The 15132-nt window shown below is 46.7% G+C and overlaps 1 protein-coding gene across 3 annotated transcripts in view; it reads left to right on the forward strand.

Annotated features, from left to right (window-relative positions):
- plxnb3 (plexin B3) overlaps positions 1-15132 on the forward strand; it is a 58688-nt gene that overhangs the window by 38424 nt on the left and 5132 nt on the right. For all 3 annotated transcript variants that reach the window (XM_028452516.1, XM_028452518.1, XM_028452517.1), the window contains 32 exons: positions 1100-1507; positions 1619-2339; positions 2441-2620; positions 4178-4306; positions 4475-4575; positions 5030-5162; positions 5241-5400; positions 5639-5747; positions 6233-6341; positions 6410-6523; positions 6633-6746; positions 6823-6913; positions 7014-7183; positions 7251-7402; positions 7529-7634; positions 7766-7902; positions 8741-8914; positions 8993-9158; positions 9232-9363; positions 9443-9547; positions 9631-9792; positions 9887-10038; positions 10118-10218; positions 10376-10593; positions 10674-10852; positions 12424-12490; positions 12713-12859; positions 12931-13011; positions 13095-13173; positions 13820-13923; positions 14158-14242; positions 14379-14545. In XM_028452516.1, coding sequence (XP_028308317.1) covers positions 1116-1507; positions 1619-2339; positions 2441-2620; positions 4178-4306; positions 4475-4575; positions 5030-5162; positions 5241-5400; positions 5639-5747; positions 6233-6341; positions 6410-6523; positions 6633-6746; positions 6823-6913; positions 7014-7183; positions 7251-7402; positions 7529-7634; positions 7766-7902; positions 8741-8914; positions 8993-9158; positions 9232-9363; positions 9443-9547; positions 9631-9792; positions 9887-10038; positions 10118-10218; positions 10376-10593; positions 10674-10852; positions 12424-12490; positions 12713-12859; positions 12931-13011; positions 13095-13173; positions 13820-13923; positions 14158-14242; positions 14379-14545 — 5037 coding nt within the window. In that variant the 5' untranslated portion in view covers positions 1100-1115. The remainder of the gene's footprint in view (positions 1-1099; positions 1508-1618; positions 2340-2440; positions 2621-4177; positions 4307-4474; positions 4576-5029; positions 5163-5240; positions 5401-5638; positions 5748-6232; positions 6342-6409; positions 6524-6632; positions 6747-6822; positions 6914-7013; positions 7184-7250; positions 7403-7528; positions 7635-7765; positions 7903-8740; positions 8915-8992; positions 9159-9231; positions 9364-9442; positions 9548-9630; positions 9793-9886; positions 10039-10117; positions 10219-10375; positions 10594-10673; positions 10853-12423; positions 12491-12712; positions 12860-12930; positions 13012-13094; positions 13174-13819; positions 13924-14157; positions 14243-14378; positions 14546-15132) is intronic.

The raw sequence follows: 15132 nt of genomic DNA on the forward strand, positions 1-15132 counted from the left end.
TCATACTAACATACTACTCACACTAACGTACTACTCACACTAACGTACTACTCACACTAACGTACTACTCATATTAACGTACTACTCACACTGACGTACTACTCACACTAACGTACTACTCACACTAACGTACTACTCATACTAACGTACTACTCATACTAACGTACTACTCACACTAACGTACTACTCATACTAACTTACTACTCATACTAATGTACTCATACCAACATACTACTCATACCAATGTACTACTCATGCTAACGTACTACTCACACTAACGTACTACTCACACTAACGTACTACTCACACTAACGTACTACTCACACTAACGTACTACTCATACTAACGTACTACTCACACTAACGTACTACTCACACTAACGTACTACTCATACTAATGTACTAATGTACTACTCACACTAACGTACTACTCACACTAACGTACTACTCATACTAACGTACTACTCGCACTAGGTCTATAGTCTGTAGGTCTATACTACTACTCACTACTTATACTAAGTGTGGCGTCTCAATGAGTATGTAGTGCGTTCACATTAGACAGCATGAATAGATTGAGTATGTGAGAATAGCCAGGATGTAAACTATATGGGGACCTTTTTTTTAAGTGTGCACGGTGGGCACACAAGTCATACTCAACCGTCCCATGATGCATTGGGAGCTGAATGTAAAATGATTCTGGAACCGGCTTTAAGCTAAAAATCAAGCATCCCCTTTTCAAAATAAAAGCATCTCTTCTTGTCTTCCATTAGTTTTTTAACTCTTTTGTAAATAGGGCTCTTATTTTGAAGTTAACAGGAAGTTTAGTCAGTAGACCAATGGAGGGTCTCTGAAAATGTGTGAATTGTGCCTACGTGAGTTTTATGGATGAAATGAGCACAAGTTGATATTCTACTTGGTCAATTTCTCACTTCAAATGTTTTCAGAACTTTCAAAGTAAAGGTGGATAATCAACAGAGATATTTAGCCTCAGTGTGAACAAGGTTTTTAACGTTGAGTTCCTGGTTTCTAAACACTGATTAGTTAAGATTGATAACCTATCTCTCTCTCTCTCTCTCTCTTTCTTTCTCTCACTCGTCCAGGTAAAGAGGAGCTGCCATGTTGCTCCTCCCCCTCCTCCTGATGCCCCTCCTCTTACCCTCTCAGCTTCAATCCGCTGACACCTCATTGCAGTGGGCGGAGTTGGAGGGGGCGCCGCTCTCTCACCTGCTGTTGGACCCGGGGGCAGGGCTTCTGTATGTGGGCGGAGTCGACCACCTGTACCAGCTAACCCCCGACCTCCAGGTGAGGTCCCACGTCCGTACGGGACCTCACCTGGACTCCCCCGACTGCCTTCCCCCCATCGTCCCCCAGGACTGCCCCTCGGCCACGCGCACCCACAACCACAATAAGCTGCTGCTGCTGGAGCCGGGGGAGAAGCATGCTCAGGGGGCGGAGCCTGGTAGTCTGATTGTGTGTGGGTCGCTGTACCAGGGCATCTGTGACAAGAGGTAAGGATTGTTTACTGTTGTTTACATCCTGTTTGTCTAACAGTCGTGTGTCTCTGTGTTGTTGTTGTTTACATCCTTTAGTTATTGTTGTTGTTTACTTTGCGTCCTCAGGAGTCTGTCCAACATCTCTACGCTCATCTACCAAACGTCCAATCCTGTGGATACTCAGTACGTCGCCGCTAACGACCCACGCGTTTCCACGGTGGGCGTGGTCATTAGCAGTAGAGAAAGGGGTGGGGACGGCGTGCTGCGTCTCCTATTGGTCGGGCGTGGCTACACCAGCCGAGGCCCCGGTGACATTCCTCCAATCACCACGCGGCGCCTGCACCCGGTGACCCCCCCGCGCAGAGCCTTCTCTACGGAGGAAGAGCTTGGGAAGCTGGTGGTGGGGAGCTACTCCGAGTACAACAACCACTTCGTCAAGGCTGTTGCACATGGCGACCATGTCTACTTCCTGTTCTCGCGGCGTGACATGTGGCACCGTAAGGAGTACCGGACGTACGCGTCGCGGCTCTGTGCCGCCGACCGCAGTTTCTACTCCTACGTGGAGGCGCCGCTGCTCTGCCACGGCGGCTACAACCTGGCTCAGGGGGCGTGGCTTGGCGAGCACTCGGGGGACCCCGCCCTATTTGTCGTCATGGCAGCCGGACAGGCATCCACGCCCGTGGCGACTGGCCGTTCTGCGCTGTGCATCTATAAGATGGCAGAGCTGGACGCCGTGCTGCGGCACGCACAGGAAGTGTGCTACACGGAGGGGGGGCGGGGCCTCAGCGGACAGGACGAGGCCTACATCGAGTACGCCGTGTCATCAAAGTGCCTCAAACTGCCCAAGGTTTGATTTACTAACAAATACTTAAGGTACATTTTCATCGGGGGCGGAGCCTCAGAGTCAGGTGGTCACGATGTGTGTACGTGTGTGTGTGTGTGTGGCAGGATTCCCTCTCTGAGTATCCATGTGGAGGTGAACACACACCGAACCCGATCGCCAGCGCCCTCCCCGTCCAGGCCACGCCCACTTTCACCTCCACCACCCAGCTGACTGCTGTTACCACGGTGACAGAGTCGGGGCACACCATCGCCTTCCTGGGGGACAAGAAGGGACGACTACACAAGGTGAACACACAAAACAAACACACAACAACCACACAATGACCACACGCTGGTTTTTGTACATTTTTGTGTTGATTTAGTTTTTGTCTAATAAAGTCATGTGGATTTGTGGGTTATTTTAGTTTTGTGTTGTTTTTTACTGACGCTTGTAGTCCTTTGTTGGTTTTTGTGGGCGTGTGTGTGTTTTTAAAAGCTTTGACGTTCTTTGTGGTGTTTTGTCGTTAATGATCCTCCTTTGGAGATGTCTGTGTGTCTGCGGTCCAACAGCTTCAGGAAGGAATCAGCTGTTTTCCTGTTCACGCACACACACACACACACACATTGTGCTGTCGGTGAAAAGCCGGAGGCTACAAGCTGCTTTGTTCTGTGTTTGTTTGTGTTTTTTTTGTGTGTAACAGGCTGCAGCTCGAGGGTGTGTGTGTGTGTTTGTGCGTGTGTGTCTGTTGTGGGGGGGGGTATTACTCACATGGGATCACACTCATACTTCAGTAGGTGCATTGTGGGTAAGAATCCAGAAGGACTTGCCTGAAGCTTCCTGTATGTGTGTGCGTGTGTGTGCGTGTGTAACAATCAGGCTTATTGGATTCAAGTCCTGGTTCAACTCTTGGTCTTAAATTAATTTACTGCAGTCTTTGGAGTTTAACCACACACACACACACACACACACACACACACACACACACACACACACACACACACACACACACACACACAGACTTGTTGTTCACCGTATGGCTTGTCCACTGAAGTTAGATTTCCTCTCTCTCTCTAACTTTCTGGATTTATTGAGTGTGTGCTGGACTACGACGCTGGATAACTTCTTACGAGACTAAATCACCATGGTAACTTAGGCTGAACACCTAACCTGGTCTGGACCAGGTTATGAAGTGGATCAGATCTGACCAATCAGATCTCTTGTTAATTGAGCTGATTTTTGGATTCTTGCTGATTTGTAATCCATAACTTAATCGGCTCTGCTCAGCATCAGTTACCATGGTGATCTACCCTGGTTAGATGTTAACCAGTGTCAGTCCAGGACCCAGGATGTGGATCACATTCCTACAGGAGAATGATTTCCTTTATCCAGTGGAGCAGCGCCACCTGGTGGCAGCAGAGTGTTACTACAGCAAAACACATTAGACAATAACAGTGTGAGAGCTGTTTATTTGATTGGTCGGAAATCCAGTGTGGGCCTGGTTTGTGTTGTCCCATCCCTGGACCAATCACCAGCTTCCTCTGTGCGTGCGTGCGTGCGTGCTGAATGAATGGCGTGATCTGACCACACGCTCATCAAAGCAGTGAAAACTCCAGAAATGGTTTTTATGCGTTGCCTCATCCTTTGATCACAGCGAGAGGTCAGAGCAGCTGCTGTTAGGGTCAGACTGGTCATCATGTTTTTCTGTGACTGATTCTGAGGACCGAGGTAGTGAAATCTAAAACAAACCAATCAATGATTACTTCTGCTGTGAGCCCTGATCTTCTGACGTTGTGTCACACATCAAGAACTAATACCAAGCTGTAAATGCTAACCCGTCTCTCCATGTGGTCCTTGTCCTCCAGGTTCTGGTGCGTCCTGACACCTCTGGTGTCCTCTATGGCAGTGTGTTGGTGGACGGTGGTGGATCAGTGAGCGCCGATCTGCTGCTGGACGGAGAGCAGCGCCATGTCTACGTGCTAACAAGCAGCCGCGTGAGTACGGCGTTAGATTAGTGCCACGTTAACAAATTTTAATGTTAGATTAGTGCCACGTTAACAAATTTTAATGTTAGATTAGTGCCACATTAATCATTTCTAACGTTAGATTAGTGCCACATTACAGATTCTAAAGCTGAGGTTCTCTTCCCTGTCTGTCCTTAGCTGTCAAAGGTCCCCATCTCGTCTTGTGACTCACAGACAGACTGTCAGTCGTGTCTGTCCATCAGAGACCCGTACTGTGGCTGGTGTGTCCTTGAGGGACGGTAAGTATCAGTACTATTACTCTATTACAGTTATAGTACTTTACTTTACTTTACTTTACTCGACTGAGGCGATAACGCTGTAAACTGAGGGAGGTGTGGGTTGCCAGGTTGGGTTTAATGCAGACGTTCTTCACTCGTTCAGGAGCTTCTGTTGCCTTTCAAAGACCAAATCAAGGAATGTTTTCCCACAATGCAGTTCAAACGTTTCATTTTTAATCTTAAAGAGTAACTAAAGCATAAAATCAAATGTAATTATAACCTAGAACTTTTGAATTCTCTTTTGCAATCGCAGGTTAAATAATGCAATTTTAATGAGTTCATAGTGCATTAATGGTAATGTAATTCCTAAATAATCATAATTTATTTGTGAGTTATCCATCTTTATATTGATGTTTAAATTATAAAAATGTTTAAATGTTTCTCACATGTTGACGTTTCAATTTAACATTTCCAGATGTTCACGTAAACACGAGTGTCGGCGCCACCCACAGCCCAACCATTGGCTCCGGAGCTTTGAACCGACCAATGGGTGCGTGACAGTGCAGAGCGTGACGCCGGCCAATCAGAGCAGAGAAGAGCAGACCCAGGTGGGTGGAGCTTATGATGTTCTTAGGATGTTTGTTTGCTTGTGTCGACCTCTGAACGTCACCATGTTCGTCTCCAAGGTAACGCTGACGGTCATCCAGCTTCCTGCTCTCACGGTGGCAGAGTCTCTCTCCTGCGTCTTTGGGCTCCTCCCACCTCTGCCGGCTGTCGTCATGGGAACCAGCATCACGTGCCAGTCGCCGGCGCCGGAGCTCCTCCCCCTCATGCCATCAGAAAGCGGTGAGTAGAGAATAAAGTTTAATCAACATGTGTGAAAAATAGCAAATATATCTAAATATATTTATCTGTAGATTAGTGCTGAGGATGGATTGATCAGTTTGGAATTGATCTGTAATTACAAACTGATAAATTTAGAGAAAATACATATTTATTCAAATACTTCAACAAGTTTTTGTTTTGACGACTAAGGTAATTCTACAGTTTCACGAGTATTCACATATTTCTTCATCTCTCACAGATCACATGACCCTCCCTGTGTCACTGATGTTTGGTCATGTGACCATCACCACGGGCAACATCACGTTCTACGACTGTGGCGCCGTGAGTCGTCTGAACCAGAACTCCCAGTAAGACCCTGGTCTCAGTTTCACTAATGATCTGCAGGTGTATCGGTTCAACTGGTCACCGTTTTAACTGGTGAAGCTTCAGGGCTGTCCCTCTGTGTTTGCTTTCATTTACAAATTTCACAGCATCACAAGATAACATGATCACCAGTCGACCCTAAACACCACCTGTTACAAACACTCAGTGAGTCAGAAACCACAAGATAACATGATGACCAGTCTGAGCCTAACAGCTACTGCTCTGAGTGCTCAGTGTGATCATTCAGTACACACACACGCACGCACGCACGCACACACACACACACACACACACACACACACACACACACACACACACACACACACACACACACACACACACACACACACACACACACACACACACACACACACGATGCTAACTGGCCGGAGGGTGAAACAACAACAAAAACCAAGGCCACATCAGAGTTCTGACGGATGTGTGTGTGTGTGTGTGTGTGTGTGTGTAGGTGTGTGCAGTGTGTCACCAGTGTGTGGAGGTGTAACTGGTGTCCTTTGGATCAGCTTTGCACCAACAACCACAGCTGCCCCAACCAGCACATCATTCTCAACCACCGGGTGAGAGCGTCTGTCACTGTCTGTCTGTGTGTGTGTGTGTGTGTCTCTAATGGTGTGTGTGTCTCCAGGACTCTACAGACTCCTCCTGTCCTATAGTCTTTGGCCTACAGAGCTCTGCCTTAGTACCTTTGGGTCTGAGCACCACTGTGGTGCTGAGGGGACGAAACCTGGACCTTTACACAGTGAGGACACGTTCACCTACACAGGGATTCAAACTACAGACCTGTCAGTGTGTGTGCGTGTGTGTGTGTGCGTGTGCGCGTGTGTGTGTGCGCGTGTGTGTGTGTGTAGGACGAGGCAGACTACGAGTGTGTGGTCGAGATCCAAGGAGTTCAGTTCAACCTGACGGCAGCAGTGAGGAGAGAGAGAGACAACACATACACATTTACCTGTAACACACACCAGGTACACACCCACACACACACACCAGGTACACACACACACTGACCCTCTGTCTGTGTGTATATGTGTGTGTGTGTAGTTTCGTGTGTCTGTCAGTCATCTCCAGTATTCTGCTCCTGTTTTCCTGAGACGAGGACAGAGACGCATCGACACCTCACCTGGACTCAGACGTAAGAACTCACTTGTCTGTCCATCCTGTCTGTCCATCCTGTCTGTCCAAACACACACACAGACACAGACATGTCAGTTGTGTGTGTGTGTGTGTTTTAGTCCAGCTGTACGACTGCTCAGCCGGCCAATCAGATTGCTCACAGTGCAGGGCAGTTCCTCCTGAGTACGGCTGTGTATGGTGCCCCGGAAGCCCCGCCCCCAGCTGCGTGTATAACCAATCATGTGGTGACGCCCCCGCTGACACCTGCCCGCCTCCTCAGATCACTCAGGTGAGCTCTCCAACATTAGTGATCCGTTACCATGGTTACCAGGCTGTAACCCTCCTGTCCTCCTCAGGTGCTGCCTGTCTCTGGGCCTCTAGAGGGCGGAGTCAAGGTGACCATCACTGGGTCCAACCTGGGCATGAGCTACCAGGATGTGGTGGGCGGAGTCACAGTGGCAGGTGTTCAGTGTCCACCGCAGCCTGAAGGATACCAGATCTCCACCAGGTGGCGTTATTTTTATTTTATTTTATTAAATTATTATTATTATCAATATTAATAATATGATCATTAATGTTGTTGTTTTTATGAATATTATTGTTGTTGATTCAGTAAGCTGTGTGTGTGTTCCAGGGTTGTTTGTGAGCTTCAGCCCAGTGGTAAACAGAGGGAGGGGCCTGTTTTGGTTTCCGTGGGAACAACTTTACCGGGGCGGTCATCACAGGTTTTCACCTATCAGGTCGGACGTCACAAAAACATAGTCAGAGACAATGTGAAACACTTTTCAGTGTTTTGTGTCTTTAATTAATGAAAGTCAGGCTCTTGTAACTGACTTGGTTACCATGGTAACTGACTGTGCTCTACCCTCAGGACCCCAAGCTCCTGGACCTGGTCCCTGGTAAAGGTCCGGTCTCTGGAGGAACCAGGCTGACCATCAGAGGACGACAACTACTGACTGGTCAGACCACAGACCTCAGCGCCTTCCTGGGCCCCCAGCCCTGCATCATGTGAGTGATGTTAACATGCTAATATTGTTAATGCTAATAATAATAGTATTAATACTAATCACACAGCCCTGTAACACGTTAGTGAGGCTAATGATGCTAATGCTAATAGTATTGATAATGATCACACAGCCCTGTAACATGTGAGTGATGCTAATGATGCTAATAGTATTGATAATGATCACACTGCCCTGCAACATGTGAGTGATGCTAATGCTACTAGCATTGATAATGTTCACACAGCCCTGCAACATGTAAGTGATGCTAACAATGCTAATGCTAATAGTATTGATAATGATCACATAGCCCTGTAACATGTGAGTGATGCTAATTATGCTAATGCTAAATGCATTGATAATGATCACACAGCCCTGCAACATGTGAGTGATGCTAATGATGCTAATAGCATTGATAATGATCACGCCTGCCCTGCAACATGTGAGTGATGCTAATGATGCTAATGCTACTAGCATTGATAATGTTCACACAGCCCTGCAACATGTGAGTGATGCTAACAATACTAATGCTAATAGTATTGATAATGATCACATAGCCCTGTAACATATGAGTGACGCTAACAATGCTCATGTTAATAATGCTAATGCTAATAATGCTAATGCTAATAATGCTAATGCTAATAATGCTAATAATGCTAATGCTAATAGTATTTATAATGATCACACAGCCCTGTAACGTGAGTGCCGCTAACAATGCTAATGCTTATAATGCTATTGCTAGCAATGCTAATGCCAATGCTAATAATGCTAATGCTAGTAGTATTGGTAATGATCACACAGCCCTGCAACATGAGTAACTAATAATAATATTGTCTTCCTGTCAGTGTGGATGAAGTGAGCGACTCCACCTTAGTGTGTCAGACTGGTTCCAGTGCTCCCGGTGACGTCCTAGTTCGCGTTTTCTTCGGTAAAGCCGAGCGAACCGTTCCCAACATGAGGTTCCGTTATCTTGACGACCCTGTCATCACCGACGCTGTGCCGGCAGAGAGCTTCTACGCGTACGTATCTTACGGCTGCAGCCGCTTTGTCGTCATTCAGCTCATCTTCACGTTAGCGTTGCCTTGTCTCGTCCACAGCGGAGGGCGTGTCGTCATGGTAACGGGGAGCAACCTGGACGCGGTGCAGAAGCCTTTGATATCGGTGTGGGTGGAGCCTGTGGAGGTGGAGAGAGTGAAGCGGAGGAGACGATTGGCTCTCCTGAGCGCCCGGCAACAGCTGGTGTTTAACAGCACCATGGCAACGGTGAGACAGGGCGGGCAATCAGAGGCCTGTGGGCATGTCCTAACGGTCTGTGGGCGTGTCTGTCTGTCCTCAGGTGTCCGAGCGCTGCTCCATCCTCTCCTTCTCTCAGATGACATGTCCCACTCCGGCCGTGACGCCGGACGTTAAAGTTCGAGGAGTTTGGTTTCAGCTGGACAATGTCCGCATTCACTTTGAGAGCATCAAGGTACCTGTCTGTCCCTCACCTGTCTGTCCCTCACCTGTCTGTCCCTCACCTGTCTCTTTCTCTCCTGTTTGTCTCTCAGGGCAGAAGCTTCACCTACTTTCCAAACCCTCAGTTCTTTCCTTTGAATCGAGAAGCTCCAGATGTTCCGTATCGATTTAAAGCAGGAGGAGTCATCGCTGTGGAGGTACGACCTCTGACCTCTGTCTGTCTGTCTGTCTGTCTGTCTGTCTTTCCTCAGTCCTCTAACATTCCTCTGACTCTTTTCAGGGTTTGGACCTGACTCGTGCGATGGACAGACAGGAGGTGAAAGCCCGTCTGGGGGACGGACAGTGTGAGGTGAAGACGTTGGACAGCACTCACCTGTACTGTGAGCCTCCAGAGGTTCAGCCAATCAGCACAGACGACAGCAGCGAGTTGCCCAGCCTGAAGGTGACGAGTTTGAATCTCACCATGTCCGTCTCACCCTGTACGTGTCACCCTGTCCATCTTTCCATGTCTGTCTCACTCTGTCCGTCTCTCCCAGGTGTTCATGGGGAACCTGCAGGCCGATCTGGGATTGGTCCAGTACGACAGTGACTCCCTGCTTCCTCCCGTCCCATTGGCTGCTCAGATTGGATTGGGGGCGGGAGCAGCAGTTATCATCCTATCAGTGCTGGTCATCATCCTCATGTACAGGTGGGGACCTCTCCGTCTGTCTGTCTGTCTGTCTGTCACATTGAGGTTGGTAATGTGCTGATGTCTGTTTTTTCTTCAGGAGGAAAAGTAAACAGGCTCTCAGAGATTATAAGAAGGTTCTTCTGCAGTTGGAGACTTTAGAGATCAACGTGGGTGATCAGTGTCGGAAGGAATTCACCGGTACCTGAACGCACCACTAACACACAAACCACACAAACATATAAACATATCAACACAAAAGAGCACTAACATACAAACATAACACTCAAACACACCATCAGGTCTCAACCGTCCCAGCCGTCCCTGAAGGCATCACGCTCTTCCTGGTCTTTTTCAGACCTGATGACGGAGATGATGGACCTCAGCAGTGACGTGGGAGGCCCGGGGCTCCCCCTGCTGGACTACAGGACCTATGCAGAGCGCGTCTTCTTCCCTGGCCAGCAGGCAGCGCCGTTGAGTCGACAACTGGACCTTCCTGAGTCGCGTCGTCTAACGGTGGAACAGGGTCTACATCAGCTCAGCAACCTGCTCAACAACCGCCTGTTCCTCACCAGGGTAAGAGAGAGCACACCCCACTGCTGTCACACACACACACCTCACCTGTTACCTGAGTGTGTGTGTGTGTGTGTGTGTAGTTTATACACACTCTGGAGGCCCAGCAGAGCTTCTCTCAGAGGGACCGGGGCTACGTAGCTAGCCTCCTGACTCTGGCTCTCCACGATAAGCTGGAGTTCTTCACTGAGGTGATGAAGAGTCTGCTCCAGGACCTGGTCCAGCTCTACGTGGACAAGAACCCCAAACTGATGCTGCGCCGGTACGTACAGACACGCACACAGACACACACACACCACACAGTGAGACAGGGGACGGAGGAGGTACGGACTAGTACGGACACTGTAAGTTGTGAAATACATAGGCTTCACTATCTAAACCACATGTGTCAAACTCATGCCCCGGGGGCCAAATCCAGCCCTTTGGAGCATCTAATTTGGCCCACAGGAGAAAGTCAAAATTGCAGAGAAAACATGAATCATTGTGTAAATGAAAGTCAACATTATTTGTAGGTACGCACAGTTTTCCCAGTGCTTATATCACACGATTACAGTCATTTTCAATGTTAAAGGGGGGTATTATGTCAAAATCACTTTGTCAAGCTTTATATCATGTTAGTGTGTCTTTCCCTCCTGAAAAACATTCCTCTAGTGTTTCTCAGATTGATTCACGTAGTTTTGAGTAGTTTTTGATTCTCCTGCCAGCAGCCATTTTCCTGCTGTTTTGCTTGAGGGGACGTGGCTCCGCCTAGGGACAAGGCCCCTCCTACAGTATGTTCCCTTCTTCAGTTCAGCCCACAGCACCCGCCTCTGCAGATTTAGCTTTTAATTTACTTATTTTAAATACTTTTGTAAGAAATCTCTGGCTTATGTTTTCTGAACTCATTTATGTATCCATTAAAAAAAAAAAAAAAACGTGCTCCCTTCCCATTGCGTGTCTCACGCATTTCAACCTGTTCACATGCTCACACGCCACACCATGTATATCTCACGCAGAGAAATTATCAGGATAAAGGTGCCTTCACATCAAACGCAACGGGAGTGACTAGACTACATTTAAAATCAATGTAAATGATGTGACTTCAAGCGAGAACTCCCGTCCATCACTGTCTGTAGCCGAGGCAGCAGCCCCTCCCTCCCACTACAGTGAGATGGCTGTAGCGGAGGGCTGTACTACACTTCCTCAATTTACGGGGAAAAATTAAAGTGGTTAACTTCTTGAATAAACCTACATTCTGAGTGAACTCATCCTTTAATAACTCTTTAAGTTGATCATTTAAACTGTAAAAGCAGAAGTGATCAGCTCTCTCTCTCCCCTGTCACCGCGCGTGCACGTGCGTGTGTGTGTGTGTGTGTGTGTATAACTGACCCCACACAGTTCAGTCAGAGTGGAGTTCATCTCCTGATAACATCCTGATGCAGCGCTGTGGATATCACAGTAGTACCTGCAACACACACACGCACACACACAAAAGATAAGCACCCCTGCACAAAGAAATGTTAACTGCTAAATACAGAGTTTTATTTGTACAAATGTATGTGTGTATGTATCACAGAAAAACAGAAGTAAACAGTATTCATGAATGTTGGGATGATGTACTGAAGTGGGAATGTTGATGAGTGTGTCAGACTGAAATTGACGTGTCATGAACAGTGTTGCTACAGAGGGAAATTTATTTTAAGTTCTTTTTGATATTTGCTGCATTTTCCAAACAATTTTGGCTAGTAGATCAAATTGCTTTGTATTTGGCCCCAGAACTAAAATGAGTTTAACACCCCTGATCTAAGCAAATAACATATCTCAGTGTCCTGCTGATGTCTGTCTGTCTGTCAGGACGGAGACAGTAGTGGAGAAGATGCTGACTAACTGGATGTCTATCTGCCTGTACTCCTTCCTTAAGGTAACTACCTGCCCTTGTACGTGTCTGTCTTTACCTGAGCCTGTCTCACCTCTATTTGTGTGTGTGTGTGTGTGTGTGTGTGTGTGTGTGTGTGTGTGTGTGTGTGTGTGTGTGTGTGTGTGTGTGTGTGTGTGTGTGTGTGTGTGTGTGTGTGTGTGTGTGTGTGTGTGTGTGTGTGTGTGTGTGTGTGTGTGTGTGTGTGTGTGTGTGTGTGTGTGTCAGGACGTAGCGGGGGAGCCTCTCTACATGCTCTACAGAGCCATAAAGTACCAGGTGGACAAAGGTCCAGTAGACGCTGTGACAGGAAAGGCCAAAAGAACTCTGAACGATAGTCACCTGCTGAGAGAGGACATCGACTACAGCACTATAGTAACCATGGCAACATGCACTCACCTGTCCTTCATTCTCAGGTTTAACTCACCTGTCTGTGTCTGTCTCAGACTCTCACAGTGATGGTGAAGAATGGAGTTGAGGTTCAGCCGTGTCCTGTTAAAGTACTGGATACAGACACCATCACACAGGTAAACACCTGGTTATCTCTCTAACTCTCACCTGTCTCACCCTCTAAATCCCACCTCTCACCTGTCTGCCTGCTGTGACCTAGGTAAAGGATAAGATCCTGGACCAGGTCTACCGAGGAGCTCCATTCTCTCAGAGACCAGCTGCTGACAGCCTGGACCTGGGTAGGAACCTGTCTGGAAACACCTGTATTTGGAAAAAACACTCCGATATCTGCAAAAAGTTTTCATTCTTCCATGAGGAGGTTTTTCAGATGTTTCCATATTGAATGTATGGTTAAATCGCTATGGTAACACTTTTTAACACAATTCCACGTCACATGTTTTCTCAGAGAGAAGTGGTCATGTGACCACATACGTCACATGTCTTGACATACCTGGTCACATGACCACTTCTCTCTGAGAAAACGCGGCGCGGTACATGTGGACAGAAGAGGAGACCCAGACCTTTGTTAGCATTAGACTTATTAATGACTAGTGTCACATTAGACGTGAAACAACAAAGGAATGCAGACTGTTGTAAGGAGTCTTGTTGTGTATATTTGTTGTCCTTTAGTGTATTTTTGTAGTTGTTCTGGTATTTTTGTGTATTAGTGTTGCCCTTTTGCATGTTTTTGAAGACATATTTGGTCATTGTGTGAGTTTTTGTTGTTTTAGGAGTTATTTTGTGTATTTGTGTTGCCATTTTCTGTGTTTTTGCATTCATTGTGTGTGTTTATTTTTTTTAAAAATCAATTTGTAAATTTTTTTCCATTGTCATGGAAACACAGCTACTGACTAACCTGTCTGTCTGTCTGTCTGTCTGTCACAGAGTGGCGTTCTGGTCAGGCAGGTCACCTGACTCTATCAGATGATGATGTCACAGCGGTGGTTCAGGGTCGATGGAAACGACTCAACACGCTGCAGCACTACAAGGTACCGACCAATCAGATCTTTGGCCCCGCCCACTTACTCACCTGTTGTATCTCAATAATAATACATAATATTAAGCAATTAAATAATAATTTTTTATCCATTGTTATTTAAGATATCTTTTTAAAAACACATTGTAGTTCATTGCATTATATTATATTATATTAATTATATTATATTTAATACTTTCTGTAGTAATAATTGTCTATTGTCTTCTTTTTAATAAACGTTCCTCAGGTTCCTGATGGAGCCACAGTGGCTCTGATTCCTCGATGTCAGAGTTCAGGAGTCGGAGTTAATCAAGTGTTTCAGACTGGAGAGAGTACGCACACACGCACCCACACACACACAAACACACACACACAGACTGTATTCAGCTTCATTCTGACTGACAGATGTCCTGATAGAGGCAGAGACACTCAAAGTGTGTGTGTGTGTGTGTGTGTGTGTGTCCACAGAGACTCCCATGTTGGAGGGAGAGGAGGATGAAGGTCTGCGTCTGTGGCACCTGGTGAAGAGCAGTGAAGATCCAGAGATTCCCAAACACAGGAAGAGCAGCCTGAGGGAGAGAGAGAGAGCTAAAGCTATACCTGAGATCTACCTGACACGCCTCCTCTCCATGAAGGTTTGGGACACCTGTCTGTGCCGAACTGTCTGTCTGTCTGTCTGTCTGTCTGTTCCATTGTGTGTAAACGTGTCAACATGTGTTTCCCACTGGTTTAAACTGGTTTCCACATATTTAACCTGAATTAAAGTGGTTAACTGAGTGGTTGCAAACAGATGTTTGAATGTAAGATTCCACGCTACAAGCAGCTGGTGCAGAAGTGGGAGGGGCCAGATGTTTGAATCAGTTTGAATCAATTCACTGAGTTTACACTGTGGGATAGGGTTTAAACCTGTGTGAACTAGTTAAAACATGCGGAAACTGGTGTAAATGTGTGTGAATTGGTTTAAACGTGTGTGAACTGGTTTAAACATGTCTGAACTGGTTTAAACTGTGTGAACTGGTTTAAAGGTGTATGAACTGGTTTAAACTGTATGAACTGGTTTAAATGTGTGTGAACTGGTTTAAACATGTGTGAACTGGTTTAAACATGTGTGAATTGATTTAAATGTGTGTGAACTGGTTTAAAGGTGTGTGAACTAGTTAAAACATGCGGAAACTGGTGTAAATGTGTGTGAATTGGTTTAAACGTGTGTGAACTGGTTTAA

This window comes from Gouania willdenowi, chromosome 7 (assembly GCF_900634775.1).
Source record: "Gouania willdenowi chromosome 7, fGouWil2.1, whole genome shotgun sequence".
NCBI classification, from domain to species: domain Eukaryota; kingdom Metazoa; phylum Chordata; class Actinopteri; order Blenniiformes; family Gobiesocidae; genus Gouania; species Gouania willdenowi.